This window comes from Lissotriton vulgaris, chromosome 4_1 (genome assembly GCF_964263255.1).
Source record: "Lissotriton vulgaris chromosome 4_1, aLisVul1.2, whole genome shotgun sequence".
Classification (NCBI taxonomy): domain Eukaryota; kingdom Metazoa; phylum Chordata; class Amphibia; order Caudata; family Salamandridae; genus Lissotriton; species Lissotriton vulgaris.
In genome coordinates, this window is record NC_141691.1 from 2,060,764,984 (window position 1) to 2,060,783,290 (window position 18,307).

Here is an 18,307-nt window from a genome sequence, read left to right on the forward strand (position 1 = left end):
TGTCACGTGACCATATTCAGAATATCCCAGACTTTGTGTGATGAGGTGTGAGGTCGGCCTCCTAGTGTCTCCTTAGATGAGATCCTTGCATTACCATGAATTGCACAACTAACACTTAAATGTCTCTGAGAATTTAAAATTGGTTGTGGAAACTGATGTCCTTTTTTTGTTTTGCAGGATGTTAGAAGCACCCTGAACAGGTAAGGTTGGTTTATTGTCCTCCTCTCAGTGTGTAAGGAGCGGGTCTGGCTGCGGTGTGGAAATGTCAGCACTGAGCTCACGGAAATCCACTCTGCTGCCAGAGCAATATTACCTCAGACAATTATTATATGTAGATCACCTCACAACTACTCTCCTGCCTTACAAACAGTGTTGAGGGCCCCTGGCTTGTTCTCAAAACATCCACAGTTTTTAAAAACTCCTTTTCATTCTAAGAAACATTAATTGAGTTTTCTAAAACAAATACTTTGAGACTCCACAGACTCCTAGTCTTATTAAAATACCCCCTCACTCCAGGGAAACTCTCTTGTGTCAGGAAAAGCCCCTTTGTCCACAGAAACTACCTCAAGTTTTCCACAATCACAGATAACTCAAAACCTCCTTCAGTACTTTCCGGCTCCACTGCCAATCCTCAAATGTCCCTCTAGTGCTTTAAAACATTATTGGAAATTTCTAAAACCCACATCTTCTATATCATCTTTTAGTAAGAAGCCTGTGTAGGGCCATAGATGGCTACATCCCTAGTTTTATACCCTAGTTTAAGGAACATACATAACGTCTTGCTGGTGCCTATCTGACTGCAAGTGGCTCCAGTATTCAGAGTTACATTACCATTAGAAATGAGTGGACACAATTTGCAAACTTTTTCTGGGCAATTGGCAGCTATATGAAAGCACTCCCTCTGAGATAATGACGGGTATAGTAGAGAGACACGTACTACAGTTGTTCAAACTGAGGCAAAGTGATGTGGTTTCTGGTTTAGGCTTAATATTTCACATCCAGAGGTTTACACATAATTGTGCATTCCGCACAAATACTTTATGTTCAGAAGGCTGTGCCGAAACCCGTCTCACCCACTTGTGATTAATACTAGTGCTTTCCCAAGGGAAACGTTTTAGAGCAGTTATTACATTTTAAAGCAAACCACTACTCTTATGGTGATATGTTCACCTGACATGTGTAAAGCACTGCACATCAATCCATTCGTTTCAGCCGTGGTGAGGGATTCAAAACAAAAACGTTTATAAAAACGAGAAAAGATAAAGATGCACATAAATGAATCACACTCGAAGATATTGCCCTGGGCTAGTGAAAGTTGCAGTTGATTAAGATGTCTTGCGTGCATTAGAACACTGAACACAGAAATGGCTTGTACCTGTGTCTGAGTCACAATGGCATGTATTGTCCAAAATACAGGTATAACAGATCCACTGGTCATTCTATAAAAAGTACACTTTCTGCTTTCTCTCCTCAACTCAAAAAAATTATTCTTCAGTACTGAACTGGAGAACGCCAAAAATCGACCTCGCAGGCTGTTCGACTTGGTCAAACACCAATCCAACAAACTAGCGAAAACCTCCAAAGAAACACCTAAACCCCTAATAACAAGTGAGGAATTCTCTTCCTTCTCTGCAACAACATCTCTGCCCTAGGTAACAAACTCAAATCCGCAAATCACCACCAAAATCAAAATCTGCCTGCTCTACCTCTTCTCTCCGCGTTGCCCTCCCAAACCTCACACAAAAACCTACTGCACAGGTCCAATTTTAAAATCAATGATGAACACTCTATCTCGAAAATTCTTGCCTCCTTAAACCTGAACAGTCAATTCAATGATCCTCTCCTATCTAACTGCCTAGCTGCAGCCTCTCAGGCTATCATCCCTTCCTGGACCTCAATAATCAGCACCTGTGTCCTCTAGGGCTAAATTCCCGATTCGTTCAAGGCTGGCCAATTTGTCCTCATCCTAAAAAACCCATACTGGACCCTGCTTCCGCTGAGAACTATAGACCCATATCTAACATCCCACTCCTAGCCAAAGTTCTGGAAAAATGTGTACAACAGCAACTGAGCCTACACATCAACAAATTTTACCTGTTAGATAACTTCCAATCCGGGTTCAGATCGGGACACAGCACGGAAATCACCCTCCTCCACATTGTAGATGACGCTCTCCAAGCCCTCGACCAAGGCAAAACCTGTCTCCTAATCCTACTAGACCTTTTCTCTGCCTTCGACACGGTTAACCATCAATTTCTCCTTGAACGTCTCAAACTCAGTATGGGGTTGGATGGCACTGTCCTTATATGGTTTAGATTCTTCCTCCAAAACTGCTCAGAGAGTCCTCATCAATAATAATCTATCCGCCCCCTCTCCGGTTGGCATCCCCCAAGGCTCAACCCTGTCCCCTACCCTCTTCAACCTTTACCTTGAACCTCTGACTGAGGTTCTACGCACTGCCAATATCTTCTACCTTATGTACGCAGACGGCACACAATTTTACATAAAAATCTCTTCCCCTGAGGACATTTTCTCCCTGGATGAGGCCTTGAAGCTGACAGTCCATTGGCTCACCGCCAACCAGCTTAAACTCAACACAAATAAAACTGAATTTCTTCTGATATCTCCACCCAAACCCAATCCAGACATCCATAAATGAATCAAGACCATCTCATCACTAAACTGCCCTCCTACCATTCTTGACTCTGCAAAATCCCTTGGAATAACGCTGGACGGCAGCCTGAACATGCGTGGACATATAAACTCGATGGCCAAAATGGCTAGATTCCACCGGAGTTACCTAAGAAACCTATAACCCTTCCTCGATGTGTCTGACCTTAAAACGGCAGTACAGGCACTAGTAATTTCCAGATCAGAATACGGATGCTCTACTCTTGCAGGGCTACCCAATAATTCTCTGGCCCCGTTTAAAGCCTGCCTCAACACCGCCACCAGACTACTAACCGGCTCAAAGAGATTCAACCACATCTCTCCCCACCGCAAAGCGCTGAACTGAGTTCCAAAGACCTACTGCTGCAACCTGCACGCTTCCGGAAGAAAAAAACCTACAATCGGGCCTTTACTGGAGCTGCGCCAAGGATTTGGAACTCTCTCCCACCCGCCATCAGAAGACTTCCTTCCTTGGCACACTTTAAGAAGGAGACCAAAACCTTCTTATTGGGTAAATACCTCGCCTAATGAACACATTACATTATCTTTCTATGGAGGATACCTATTCCTGCACTCCTGGGCATTCCCCCAAGAGTTGAGACTATGTGCCTTCTTGTGCCCAGCGCCAGACCCCCTGGTCCTCGGAAAAACCCACTCCACCCGCATTATGTATGACGCCGCTACCCTCTTTGCCCTGAACCCTGGCCGCACACCACAATGCTGCGTAGCTGCCCCAAGACACACCCATGGACCTTTCGCCTGCCACCCCTGCAAGTTTACCTGCATCAGGACCCACACCAAATCCACTTCCACCAATCACAGCTCCGACAATAACCACCTGAAGTGCATCCTACTCAACACCCGCTCGATCCACAGAAACGCCACTGAACTCTGGGACCTACTCGACACTACATCACCGGACGTCGCCTTTCTTACAGAAACCTGGATGAACACCTCCTCAGCGCCCGACATCGCCATAGCCATCCCGGACGCTTACAAGATCATACGAAAAGACCGCACCAACCAAACAGGAGGAGGCATCGCCATCGTCCATAAGAACACCATCCGCATCACGACCAGTTCCGATGACAACCTCACAACTGCCGAACACCTTCACTTCCAGATCCACACCGACCCCAAGACCACACTTAGAGGCACCCTCATGTACAGACCACCAGGAACCCGCACACAATTCAGCGAAGACATCACTGACTTCATCAGCCCACATGCCCTCACCTCCGAGAACTACATTCTATTGGGAGACCTCAACTTCCACCTGGAAAAGAAAAATGACAGCAACACCACCACCCTTCTGGACAACCTAGCCAATCTCGGACTCAAACAACTTGTTGACACCCCCACCCACTTAGCCGGACACACGCTTGACCCTATCTTCACCTCCAGCAAACACATCTCCTTTGAGCACACCTCAGCTCTCCACTGGACGGACCACAGCTGCGTTCACTTCAGCTACAAAAAGACCATGACCCACAACCCCCCACAACCTATCCCTCGAAGAAACTGGAACAAAATCACCACCGACCAACTCTTCACATCGCTTAACCAAAACCCTCCTGCCATATCATCGGACACAAACCAAGCTGCCACCAAATTCACACAATGGATCACCCATAGCACTGACGCATTAGCGGCCTTGAAAAACCACCAGATCAAACTAGGTAGCAAAAAGGCCCCCTGGTTCAACGATGACCTTAAGAAATCCAAGAAGTTATGTCGTACTCTCGAGAAAACCTGGAGAAAAAACCCAACCACGGACAACATGACCACCTTCAAGGACGCCACCCGCAAACACCACCAATTGATCCGATCCACCAAGAAATCAGCATTCAAGGATCGACTCGACAACAACGCCCACAACAGCAAGGAACTATTCAACATCGTCAAAGAATTTACCAACCCCACCACCGGCACCAACAACATCACCCCCTCCCAAGACCTCTGCGACTCTTTATCCTCTTCCTTCCACAACAAAATTGCCGACATACATAACAGCTTTGAAAACCAGGCCGAAGACAAGTCAACTCTACCCTCCACCGAACCAAAACAGCACTCTCACAACCTCTGCGCCTGGAACCCAATCACTACTGGAGACACCATCCGCCTGAAGAACTCCATCCACTCAGGCTCCCCAACCGACCCATGTCCCCATCACATCTTCAACAAAGCAGACTCCATCATCGCACCCCACCTCCGCGATGTCATCAACTGTTCCTTCAACTCTGCTACCTTCCCGGAAAACTGGAAACATGCCGAACTCAGCGCCCTTCTGAAGAAACCCACAGCAGACCCCTCTGAACTTAAGAACTACTGCCCCATCTCACTCCTCTCATTCTCTGCCAAAGTCATTGAGAAAGCCGTCAATAATCAGCTCGCCGCCTTCCTTGAATCCAACAATTCACTCGATCCCTCACAATCCGGCTTCCGAGCCAAACAAAGCACCGAAACCGCCCTCATCGCTGCCACAGACGACATCCGAACGCTACTGGACAACGGAGAAACAGTTGCCCTCATCCTACTTGACCTTTCCGCCGCCTTCGACACAGTCTGTCATAGCACCCTCATACAACGCCTCAGCAATGTCGTAATACAAGGAAAAGCTCTGGACTGGATCATCTCCTTCCTCGCCAAAAGAACCCAGAGAGTCTGCCTCCCCCCATTCAAATCAGAGGCCACCGAAGTCATCTGCGGCGTACCACAAGGATCATCACTCAGTCCCACCCTCTTCAACATTTACATGAGTCCCCTCGCACCCATCGCGCGACAACACAACCTCAACATCATCTCCTACGCCGACGACACCCAGCTGATCCTCTCCCTCACCAAAAACCCAAACACCGCCAAAACCAATCTACATGAAGGAATGAAAGAAGTAGCCGAATGGATGAAGAACAGCCGTTTAAAACTAAACTCGGACAAAACGGAAGTCCTCATCTTAGGATCATCTCCCTCTGCCTGGGACAACTCATGGTGGCCACCGGCCCTGGGTACAGCACCCATACCTTCAGATCACGCACGTAACCTGGGCTTCATCCTAGACTCCTCCCTCTCGATGACCAGACAAGTCAACTCCGTCTCATCTTCATGCTTCAACATCCTACGTATGCTCAAAAAAATCTTCAGTTGGATCCCCACCGAAACAAGAAAGACGGTCACCCACGCACTGGTCACCAGCCGGCTGGATTATGGAAATACCCTTTACGCCGGAACCACAGCCAAACTTCAGAAAAAACTCCAACGCATCCAAAACGCCTCAGCCAGACTCATACTGGACATCCCCCGTCAAGCTCACATTTCCGGTCACCTGAAAGACCTCCACTGGCTCCCTGTCAACAAGAGAATAACATTCTATCTCCTCACACACGCACACAAGGCCCTCTACGACCTAGGACCCGATTGCCTCAACACGCGACTGTCTTTCTACACACCCAGCCGCCAACTACGCTCATCCAATCAAGCCCTCGCCGCAATTCCGCGCATCCAGAGATCCACCATGGGAGGAAGATCCTTCTCCTACTTAGCGGCCAAAACCTGGAATTCTCTCCCCACCCAACTCCGCCTTACACAGAACCACCTCTTCTTCAGAAAGCAGCTAAAAACCTCGCTATTCGATAAGTAAAGTACCCCCCTCACTCCCTCGAGCGCCTTGAGACCCTCTGGGTGAGTAGTGTGCTATACAAATTCCAGAACTTGAACTTGAACTTGAACTTATCTATCTGTTTTAATTTCTTTCCCACATGTAGCCGGGACTTTAGACTGCGTGTTTTTTTCTTGCAGTATGTATCCCCTATTTTACCCAAGTGATCCCTCCCTTCCCAATGCTTTGTACTCCACCCTTAATACTGTAAGGCGATCTGATACCCTCACGGGTCTGGTTCGTGCTCTACAAAACTATAAAATAAATAAATAAATAAAAAATAAACTTGTAAGATTTAGTGCCATTAATCTGGATATTAATTAACCTGAATATTTCTATTTTTACCCATTCTATAGTTATATCGCTCCTGTCTTCAAAGCGCTCCTCCGGTCCTCATTAACCCAGCCCTGTTCCTCAAATCTGCTTTTGGTGGAAAGAAACCTTTTTTGTCCCTCACTTACTTCCCTTCAGCCTACAGCCTCCTCGGGTCAGCACCCAATCAATCCTTGAACCTTTGAAAGTGTTCAAGAACCCTCGCTTAAGTCAACAAAGACAGGGGAGGGAGAGAAAGAGAGAAGGTGGAAGAAGAAAGAGGAGATTGTTGAGGAAGGAAGTGAGAAGGGGGAGACATGCAGAGGGAGGTGGAGAAGAGGAGAGAGAAAGAGACACCGACAGGAATTGGAGAGAAGAGCACCTGCTTGCTAGTGGCACCATTTCACTTTTGGAGCTGCCCTGGAGTGAATTTCCAGTGCATGTGGTTTAGGATCATCTGATAGCAGTTTGGGTCATAACAGAGGGCTAATCCTCTGATACTATACAGACCGACACCTGGGAGCAGCTCACAACAACAAGCGATAGAAGAAAAGTCGGGACCGATCCTAGGGAGGTGTTTGAAGCAGCCAGCAAGACGCAGTCAACCCAAAAGCTGTAAACTGAAATGAGATATCCACAAACAGAATTTGCAACAGGGTTCAAGGTGCAGGACCTCAGAGACTACACGGTGCAGAAACTTATAGACTCCAAGGTGCAGAAGGTGCAGGAGCTCACAGCCTCCAAGGTGCAGGGCAGATAACTTCTGAGGTGCAGAACTTCAGTGAGTCCAATGTGCAGGGTCCTGGTGAAGGGTTCCACAGATATTTATCGTCAGCACTACTGAGATTTTGACGTGCAGGACATCTAAGAGGGAGAGGGAGAAAGCAAGAAAGAGAGAGTCACACAGAAAGAGAGAGAGAGAGCGAGAGAGAGAGACAGACACAGGAGACAGGAGATTGTGAAAGTGAGTACAAGATCAGAAGGCATATATAGAGAGTGAGAGAGAGTGTATGTGTGTGTGCACGCGCAAGTATATTTGGGGTGACAAGTGTTATTCAGTTAAACAGTGAAGCAAAGAGGGGCAGAGAGAGTGATACAGACGTCGAGACAGAGATAGAGGGAGTGAGTGTAGTAACAGCAGTTGTTCACAGTGATCTTTGTGCTGTTAGAGTCACAGAGAGACAAAGTCGAGGAAGGAGAGAGAGTGAAACAAAGTAGGACGTGTGGCCTAAAGAGTGGGTGTGAGTGTTTGCAGTAACAAGGAATGTTCACAGTCACCTTTGAGATCCCTTGAGCTTTCTGAAAGAGAGGGAGTTAGGAAGAGACACTCATAGAGGCAGCAAGAGAGAGAAACACAAAGGTGTGTGACAAAGGGAGAGAGAGTGTCACAGGTAAACAGATAAATAGACAGAAACAGAGTTGGAGAGAGAGTGGTCGTGTGTATTGGTGGCTGAGTTTTTCACTGTTTCCTCCTAGATCCTGAAGCTTTTATTATTAGGCGCTAATCCCTGCAAGGTTCGGAGCAGAGGAGCGTTCAGAGTGGAAGGCAGAGTGTGTGACACTTTCGGAGGCCCCCTAGAGGTGTGGGTGTTGTGTGTGTGTGCGTGTGTGTGTGTGTAGTAAGACACACCAAGTTTTGTTCCACAGGCGCTCCTGTGATGTCAGCATTTTATATATATTACCAGGGTATTTGTGCTGTTCCTTTTCATATCCCTTTGCCTCTGAGTGTCTGTAACACTAACATTTGTGTCCCTTCAGGTGTGAGGAGGTGAAGATTCAGGGTCCAGAGCAGATCAGGAAATATAAAGGTAAGTGGACTTGAGCTGACAGGTCCCATCCACCCCCACCCCACGGATCTGTGATAAGACCCCTTCTATGTCCAATCCTCTGGCCGTGGCCCCGAACAGGAGCCATGAAAATGACTAACAATCCAGAGGGGTACAAAAGGGGGTGGTGATGGACGGAGCATCTGAACCAATCAAACACTCACACCCAGTCAACAGATCTGGGTTTAATCCATCACCGTTCTTTAGCCCACTCTGCCACCCCAGTTCAGACATGGCCATAGGCAAATCAGTCTGACCCTGTGCCTCATGGGAACAGTCCAGCTCGAACTGCCAAGCCATGTCTTCCCTGGACTGGAAACAAGCATCCTAGGACCGGTTTCTGGCATTTCAGCCGTCATCAGCCCGGCTTGCTTGAATCCAGTGGCAAAGTGAGCCAGTGTGTGCTGTCTACAGAGTGTTCTTTAGTTCAATTTCCATTTTCAGTGCAGATCGCGATCTGGTGCAGTGTACTGATTACAGTGTGTTATGTAGTATGTAGTACAGTGAGGTTTTTTAGTGCAGTCTACCATTTGATGCAGTTCTCTGTCTGGTACAGTGGATGCCGAGCACAGTGTACTGGTAGCAATGTGGCCTACAGTATAGTGAGCTGTCTCGTGTACTCTCCCAATTAGGATAGTGTACTGTCTGCTGAGTCCTCTGTATTACAGTGAGCTGTGTAGTGCAGTCTATCACCTAGGACTGTGGGTGCTGTAGCACAGTGTTTAGTAAAGCGGGCTCTCTAGCACAGTGTTCTGTTGAGTACAGTAGGCTTTCTAGCACATTTTATTCTGTAATGCAGTGTACTGACGGGTTCCTGTTTTGGCTTGGCCCCACCCACCTCACGTTCCATATCTAGCGCCTCGTGGGTGCGCTGCTACTTTTACAACAGAACTGTGTATAAAGCACATCTCTGCTCCTCCAGATCGGCGCTGTCTAGTGCAGTGTTCAGTGCAGTGCACGCCTTCCCGATAGGTGATGTCTAGCACCGTGTACTGTACAGAGCACATCTTACTGATGAGTACTTTTTAGTGCCGTGTACACTACACAGAAGTATGTTTCTTTCAGATTAGGTGGTGTCTAGTGCTGTCCAGTGTATCCTTCCAGGTAGGTGCCGACAGTGCAGTACAGTACAGTGCATTCCTTTCACGTAGATGCTGTACAGTGCAGTCTGTTGACAGCAGGGTGAGCCCCTTTCAGATCGGTACTGTCTCGTGCAGTGTAAATGATAGTGTGGTCCCTTGAGATAGCAGCTGTCTAGTGCCGTGCACTGTACAGTGCACCCCTTCCAGATAGGTGCTGCCCAGTAAAGTTCTGTGTGCTCCTGCCAGATGGGATCTTTCTATTGCAGTGCATATTACAAAAGTATGCACTGTCCAAATAGGTGCTGTCTAGTGCTCGTTTGAGGTGGGTGTGGTATAGTGCACAGTATTGCATAGTGCAGTGTGTTTCTTCCAAGTAGGTCTTCTATAGTTCGGTATATTGGCAGTACAGTGCTCTCCTTTTGTGCAGGTGTTATGTAATGCAGTATATTGACAGGTCAGTGTGCTCCTGCCAGATGGGATCTGTCTAGTGCAGTGTACATTACAAAAGTGTGCTCTGTCCATATAGGTGCTGTCTAGTGCGGTATTGAACAATGTGCTCTATTGCGGTGGGTGCGGTATAGTGCAGTTTGCTTCTTCCAAGTAGGTGCTGTATAGTGTGGTATATTGACAGTTCGATCCTTTCAGATAGGTGCTGAGTAGTGCAGTGCGAAATACATTGTGGTTCTTTGTGATAGGTCCTGTGTCGTGCAGTGTACAGTACTCTGTGCTCTTTCCTGGTAGGTGCAATGTAATGCAGTATATTGTACAGTGCAGTGATTCCAGATAGATGCTGTCTAGTTCAGTTTACAGTGCACTAAAGTGAGCTCCTTCCAGATTGGTGCTGTCTAGTGCACTACAATACAGTGCCCTCCTTCCACATAGGTGATGTCTCGTAAAGTGTACTGAATAGTGCGGTGTACACTGCATAAAAGTTTGCTTCTCCCAGATAAGTGCTGTATAGTGCAGTATATTGCACAGTGCAGTACAGTGGGCCCCTCTAGGATAGGTACGGTCTACTGAATTACAGTACAGTGCGCTCCTTCCAGGTAGGTGCTGTCTAGTGCAGTATAAAGTGCAGTGTGCTTCTTTGTGATTGGTCCTCTGTGCTCTAATTCTGAATCTCTTCTCTGCAGTGATGGTGACTCTGGATTCAGACACAGCGCATCCTTGGCTCCTCCTGTCTGAGGGGGGGAGACGAGTGAGATGGACAGACACAGCACAGCCCCTGCCGGACACCCCCAAGAGATTCACCTCCTGGCCCTGTGTGCTGGGGAGCGAGGGGTTCACCTCCGGCAGACATTACTGGGAGGTGCAGCCGCTGCAGGAGGGGTGGGGATGGACTGTGGGGGTCGCAGCAGAGTCTGTGGAGGAGAAGGGATGGATCACATGGTCCCCTGAGGGGGGAGTCTGGGCTGTGGAGAGGTGGAATGGTCAGTACTGTGCTCTCACCACCCCTCCGACCCCTCTGTCCCCCCGTGAGGAGCCTCTGAAGCTGGGGGTGTATCTGGACTACGAGGGGGGGCGGCTGTCCCTGTACAATGCGGACTCAATGGAGCTTCTCTACACTTTCTCCCGGGCTCCCTTCACGCACAGGCTCTTCCCGATCTTCAGTCTCAGGGGAGCAGCAGAGCTGAGGCTGGTGTAGGAGCTGCAGACCCCCCCTCCCCTGAACTTTGCATTCATGCTCCCCTCCCCACCCCTAGAGGTCCCTGGGGGGGGGCACCCCTTGCTTGAGTCATGTGGAGGAGGGGCTGTTCCTTGTGTGGGGGAGGGGCCCCAGGTCACCCTGGGGGAGGGGCAGTGACTCCTGTGTGGGGGAGGGGCACCAGCTCACATGGGGGAGAAGTGACATTCCATCTCCGGCTCAGATTTAACCCCTTCTGCTCCTGATTTGTCATTTAATTAACATTCAGCACTGACTCCACGGGCACACCAGACTCCAAATACAGGCACTGCGACCACAGGCACTGCTGTTGACCGACACAGGCAGCTCCATTTCAAATAACGCAGACTCCAAATACAGGCACTACTGACTCCAGCCACAGGCACTACTGACTCCAGTCACAGGCACTACTGACTCCAGTCACAGGCACTACTGTCTCCAGCCAGAGGCACTACTGTCTCTAGCCAAAGGCACTACTGTCTCCAGCCACAGGCACTACTGACTCCAGTCACAGGCACTACTGACTCCAGCCACAGGCACTACTGACACCAGCCACAGGCACTACTGACTCCAGCCACAGGCACTACTGACTCCAGTCACAGGCACTACCGACTCCAGCCACAGACACTACCGACTCCAGTCACAGGCACTCCTCATTCTCATTAACAATAATGATAACTCCACACACAACTCGAGGCACAGGCACTGCTGGCTCAGTTACAGATATCCCTAACTTCAAATCCAGGCACTGCTAACTAACCATGGGCATTGCTGTCACTACACACTCCAAAAACTGGCACTGCTCACTCAAATACAGATAACCCTAACTCTGCATACAAGTATAACAGACTCCTCTCACGGGCACTCACAACTCCAACCATATGCACTGCAAGCTCTACGCACTTCTGAACCCAAGCACAGGCACTGCTAAGTCCAAGCACAGGCACTGCGGGTTCAAAACACAATTACTGCTGATTCAAAGTGGACATTGCTGATTCGAGTCACTGGCATTGCTGACTCCATTACAGATAACATGGACTTCAAGAACAGGCACTGCTGACTCCAAACATGTGGACCATTGATGTAAAACACTGTCACTGTTAACTCCACAAACAGGCACTGCTCACACATAACACCGGCTCCAAACACAGGCACTCATGCCAGACACTGGCACTGCTGACTGCTGTCACAGGCACTGCCTATTCATTGACTAGGCACTACTGACTCCAAGCACATGCTCTGCTGATATAAACACTGTTAAAGATGACTTCGCAAACAGACACTGTTCACTTAATTACAGGTAACCCAAACTCCAAGCACAGGCACTGCTAACTCCAATTACAGTCACTCCACAGGCACTGCTGACTACAATACTGTTAACACTGATTCCAATCAGGCACTGCTGATGCAAGAAACATGATTCAAAACAGGAACTATTGTCTCCAGTCTCAGGCACTGCTCATTCAAAATAAGCACTGCTGATACAGGCACTACTGGCCTCAACCACAGGCACTGCTGATACAGGCACTCCTGCCTCAACCACAGGCTATACTGATACAGGCACTACTGGCCTCAACCACAGGCTCTGCTGATACAGGCACTACTGCCTCAACCACAGGCTCTGCTGATACAGGCACTAATGACCTCAACCACAGGCACTACTGAATCAAATAACAAGTACTCTTGACTCCAGACACAAGCACTGACGATGCACTGTCAGTTAACCCTCACATCATAGGCAGTCGTAAATATAAGCACAGGCACTGCTCACTCAGGTATAGATAATTCTTACATCAAACACAGAACACCACTGTCTCCAGTGCATCTAGTACTGACTCCCAAGCACAGGCACTGCTGCCTCAGTTACAGATACCCCTGACTCCAAATACAGGCACTGTTAACTCAAAACACAGGCACTACTGAATCCACGCAATGGCACTTGACTCCAAGCCTAGCCACATTTCTTTCAAATCACAGGCACTGCCCTCTCAAGACTGATTACAAATAATGCTGACTGCAAATACAGGCGCTGCTAAACACGGGCACTACTGATGTGAAATACTGTCAATGCTTAATCCACATACAGGCACTGCTCACTCAATCACAGATAATCTCTTTCCAAACTCAGGTACTAGTAACTCCAGTGACAGGCACTCAGGTCTCCCAGAATGAGCGCTACAGGCATTCCTGACGTCAAACACAGGCACTGCTGATTCAAAACACATGCATTGGATCCAAACAGGCCCTGCTGACTACAGGCACAGGCACTACTCACTAAATTATAATGAAATGTTCTTTACACCATATACATGCACTCACGACTCCAGTACACTTAATGTTCACTCCAGGCACAGGCACTGCTCACTGGATTACAAGAAATTCTGATTCAAAACACATGCACTGGTGACTCCAAACACAATCACTCCGGACTCATTACTGATAATGTTGACTCCAAGCCCAGGGGTACGATCACTATTGATGAAAACACAGTCCCTGCTTAGTCCATGAACAGGCACTGCTCACTCAGTTACAGCCAACCTTTGCTCCAGGCACAGGTAATACAGACTCCTATCACCGGCACTCCTGACTCTAAGCACAGACACTGCAAAATCCAAGCATGTTTTAGTCAAAGTTCAGAAACCGCTGACTCATGACAGGCACTGCTGGTTTCAGTCACAGGCACTGCTGATGAAAAACACAAATACTGATTCAATGCACATGCACTGTGGACTCCATTGCATCTAACGCTGACTCCAAGCGCATGCTCTTCTGAGCACTAAGCAAATCTTCATACTCCACCAACAGGCAATGCTCACTCAATCATAGATAACGCAAACCCCAATCAGCGGCCGTCCTCAATCCAAGCGGAGTCACTGCTGACTTCAAGCACGCCATCCCTCACTCCAAGCACCTCTGATTCTAGCCACGTAATGATGATTCCAGCCACAGACTATGCAACGTCCAAGCACAGCACTGCTGATTCAAAACACTTGAACAACTGCCTCCTGAAACAGCAACTCTTGCTTCCAGGCACGCTGACCTCAACCAAAGCACTGATGACTCAAACATTGGAACTGGTGATTCAGTCACATTCACTGCTCACTCAATTATTTTAAAAAAATCCCAAAATACAGGCACCGATGAATCAGTTACACTTAATACTCACCCCACCACAGGCACTGCTGACTGAATTACAGGTAATCCTGATTCCAAACATAGGTATCGCTCAGTTCATTACAGGCAGTGCTGCCTTAATTAACGACAACCTTGACTCCAACCACAATCAATACAGATGATGATGACTCCAGGCACAGGGGCTCCTGACTATGGCACAGGCACTGCTGACTACATACTGCCAATGCACGGTCACTCATCAATTACAGATAATCCTAACTCCGATCAGAGGCACTTCTGACTCAAGTACTTCTAATTCTGAGTCTAAACACAGACACTTCAGACTCATTTATTGATCGCGCGGTGCGTGGAGAAAGCAGTGCCTGCGCTCGGAGTCAGGATATCTGCAATGAACAGATAAATGCCACTGCTGACCCCTGATACAAGCACTCCAGATTCCAAGCACAGGCACTCCTGACTCTAATTCCGCTAATACTGACTCCAAGCACAGGCAGTTCTGATGCCAGGCACTGGTAATCCTGACTCCAAGCGCAGACACTTCCAAATTAAAACACAGGCATATCTGATTCGAAACACAGGCACTGTTGAGACTTGCCTCAAGCGTAGAGACTTTTGATTCAAAACATAAACACTTCTGATTCCAAGCACAGGCACTGCTGTCACAAGCACAGGCACTCCTCACTCCCACACAGGCACGTCTGATTAAAAAAACAGGCACTGCTGATTGTAAACACAGGTAATGCTGATTGTAAACACAGGCACTGCTGATTGTAAACACAGGCACTGCTTGTTACAAATACAGGCACTTATGAGTGGAAGCACAGCCACTCGTACCGCATGCACTTTTGATTGAAAATATAGGCTTTGCATATTACAATAAACATTGACCCTATAAACCCACAGTGCTCGATGTGAGAGAGTTATAGTTTGCCGAGTGACCTTGCATTTCACGCTCCAATAATAATATTGGGCGGGTCTAGAGTTCACTCATTCCCAGTGCTCTCTCTCCGAGTCAACTACGGCTGTACAAGGACGCGCACACCCAGGCGTGATGCTTCAGGCACTCAGGATCCTGCGCATTGGTGTAAACCATCTCGAGCACGTGCCGAGACTTTTACGGTACGTTTTCCAAGCTCTGTTAAACATAGGAGCACTGAACACAATAACAAGTGTTCACAGCAACACAGCAACGAATATGCAGCACTCACCATAAGAAATCCTCCGATCACATTTTACACAGCACTCAGATGCAGCCCCTCGACTCTTCGTATCTCAGAGTGACTGTAAACGTGTTTTGAATTTAAGATAATTTTCTTCAGAATGAAGCAGTGTTGTGGGTGTGCTCACACACGCACACTAAAGTGTTATTTTACATATTAAAAAACACAGCGTGCACCGTCTCCAGAACCATGCGGTGGTGTGGAAGAGTGACACATGTAACTCAACACGTAAAAACAAAGACCAGTAATAGTGAATCCAATATACACTTTAATCTGGTGATATCTAGAGCCCAGAGCAAGAAAACCCTTTAAAAGCGCAGGTACAAACCGCCCGCTGTTTCATTGGAAGAGTGAGACGTTGTGAAATCAAGTAGCGTCGCAAGACTGAAGGCGCGAGAGAGTCATTGTTTATATGAACTGTGGAAACTAGTGATTGACGTCTTTACAGGACTGATCCATGAGGCGATGTAGTGTAGAAGATAGCGCCTTTATCCAACTGATGGGCTTCTAGGTGCAGTATCACAAACAACCATCAATTAGGACGCTGCCCTCCACCAACAGTAAATAAACATAAGCCATCACCTGGGACACTCAACAGTGCAGGCAGCATCGCGTTCTCTCAGTCAGCCTCCTTCAGACACTCGCAGTCCAAGACGGTCCATCAGCCTCTTCCCTCACACACAGAACAAAGAACCACAGTCCACAAGATCAGCAAAATATATATTAAAATCAAGAAATGATGTAATAATTTGTAATAAATATGTAATAATAAAAATAAGGTTTGGCACTGTGAACCCAGGGTGCTCGTACTGTGAACCCAGGGGGCGGGACGGGGGATGGTGTGGGTAAGAATCTTGTCTGTGGGGTGGATACCCCCCTCATCTCACATTGGTTGATCATGAAAGCCCGACATCCCTTCCACCCCAGGATCTAAGCATGTTATAGTACCGACAACTGCATTCTGCAGCTTCGAGGTTGTGAACATAGAAGGCGTTTTAATGTCGGAACGGAGGGAACTTGAATATTAACTGCTAGGACAAATGTCTCAAAGCTCGAGCCTTGGTAACAAAACATTTTGTGTTCGGATGCATGACAACTGAACGACACTTGGAAGATGAGATTCAACTGTAATTCCAGCAGCAGCTTTTTTTGAAGATTGTTTTTTGAAGATTTGTTTTAAGACTGTTACTGCTCATCCATTGTTCAGTGACTCCCGTACAGCCATTGAAGCGACTAGCCGTTTCATCTCCATCCTCCGAGACAGACAGACACCACAATCTGTGTGTCATCTGCATATGCTACTGGAGCAAATCCAAAAGCTCAGGTTAGTCTTGTCAAGGGAGCCACACAAATGTTAAACAACGTAGGGCTCAGTGACGAGCTCTGAGGGACCCCCTCTGGCAAAGTCAAGGTCTTCGAAACCAATTGCCCCGGGGCAACCAACTGTTCTCTGTGGGAAGGAAAAGAGCAGAACAAATCTAGTGCCGAGCCTCCTATTCCAATCTCTATCTGGCGATCCGGGAGTTAAAGGTGTCGAAGGCTGCCTTCCCTCCGTTATCTAAAATGCTTCTCAACTTGTCTCCAGCAACAACCAAAGCAGACTCTGTACTGTGATTTGGCCAAAAGCCAAATTGTGCTGAATCCGGGATTTCCTTTTCCTCTAGACCTAGACAAGGCACAATTCATATGTTTTTGGTGAATCTTAGCTTAAAAAGATAACCGGAAAATAGGGCAATAGTTGTCCACCTCTTGGATCTAGAGAGGGTCTCTTCGATAGAGGCAATATGGAAGCCTTTTTCCTCTCTAACGGAAACTGGCTAGATTCTCAAATATAATTCAAGAGAACAGGGGGGAGTAATCACCCCAATAACCTCAGGAACTGTTTTCGAGGGGCAGGGATCAGAGCAAGCCCCGGATTTCGTTAGATGTATTAGTTCAGCTACTCTTTCCCCTGTCAACAGGAGTAACTTAACAAAAATATTTTTACCGAGCACAGAACTAATTAATCCAAGGGCTGGAACTGAGGACCTGTCTTTATTATTTAGTGTGTCATAGATTTCCTGCACCTTATTTTTGAAGAAGTCTACAAGTTCATCACAAAACTGCTGACAGGGGACCAAGGTACCGTTAGGAGATGAGCCGGAGAGAATCTGGACAGTTTTAAAAAGATCTCTTGAAGAATTCATAGGTTGAAGGATTTTATCTGAGAAATATTTATTTTTCTCCAAGATGATCAGTTTTTTATATTTTTGAATACCTTCATTGTATTTTCCTCCTACCGATAATGTTTCCTCTGTGCTCTCTCCTGTTTTCAACATTTAGTTTTAGTTCCTTAAGATGGAATGAGTACCAGGGAGCAGATGGATTTTTTCTGTAGTTTCCAATAGTTACAACAGGCACAAGTTTAGTAACCACTGCCCTTAACTGCTTCGAAATACGACTCTGCTGTCGGATTTGTGTTTTACATACATTAGGGGTAGGAGCTGTCTGAAACATCTACTAGATCCGTTTTACAAATGTTATTCCTTGCTTGAACTTTTTTTTAGTTGCCCTTGCTTTTTTCGGTCCATTATTGGGCGAGACCGGTTTTATAATAAAATTGAGGGCTTTTTGACCAGACCAACCAATAGGTAAAACATCATCCACCTTCAGCTCTGGATTATTGGAAGGGTACGGCCTGCTATATGTGTAGCAGAGGACACCCTCTGAGAGAGGCCAACACCACTTAAGATATCCAGAAGTTG

The 18,307-nt window shown here is 47.4% G+C and overlaps 1 protein-coding gene across 1 annotated transcript in view; it reads left to right on the forward strand.

Moving 5' to 3' along the window:
- LOC147724972 (E3 ubiquitin-protein ligase TRIM39-like) overlaps window positions 1-16,357 on the forward strand; it is a 345,331-nt gene extending 328,974 nt beyond the window's left edge. The window contains exons 4-8 of the mRNA XM_086966462.1: window positions 178-200; window positions 8,396-8,445; window positions 10,679-11,284; window positions 11,375-11,590; window positions 11,723-16,357. Coding sequence (XP_086822588.1) covers window positions 178-200; window positions 8,396-8,445; window positions 10,679-11,190 — 585 coding nt within the window. The 3' untranslated portion in view covers window positions 11,191-11,284; window positions 11,375-11,590; window positions 11,723-16,357. The remainder of the gene's footprint in view (window positions 1-177; window positions 201-8,395; window positions 8,446-10,678; window positions 11,285-11,374; window positions 11,591-11,722) is intronic.
- The last annotated feature ends 1,950 nt before the right edge of the window (window positions 16,358-18,307 follow it).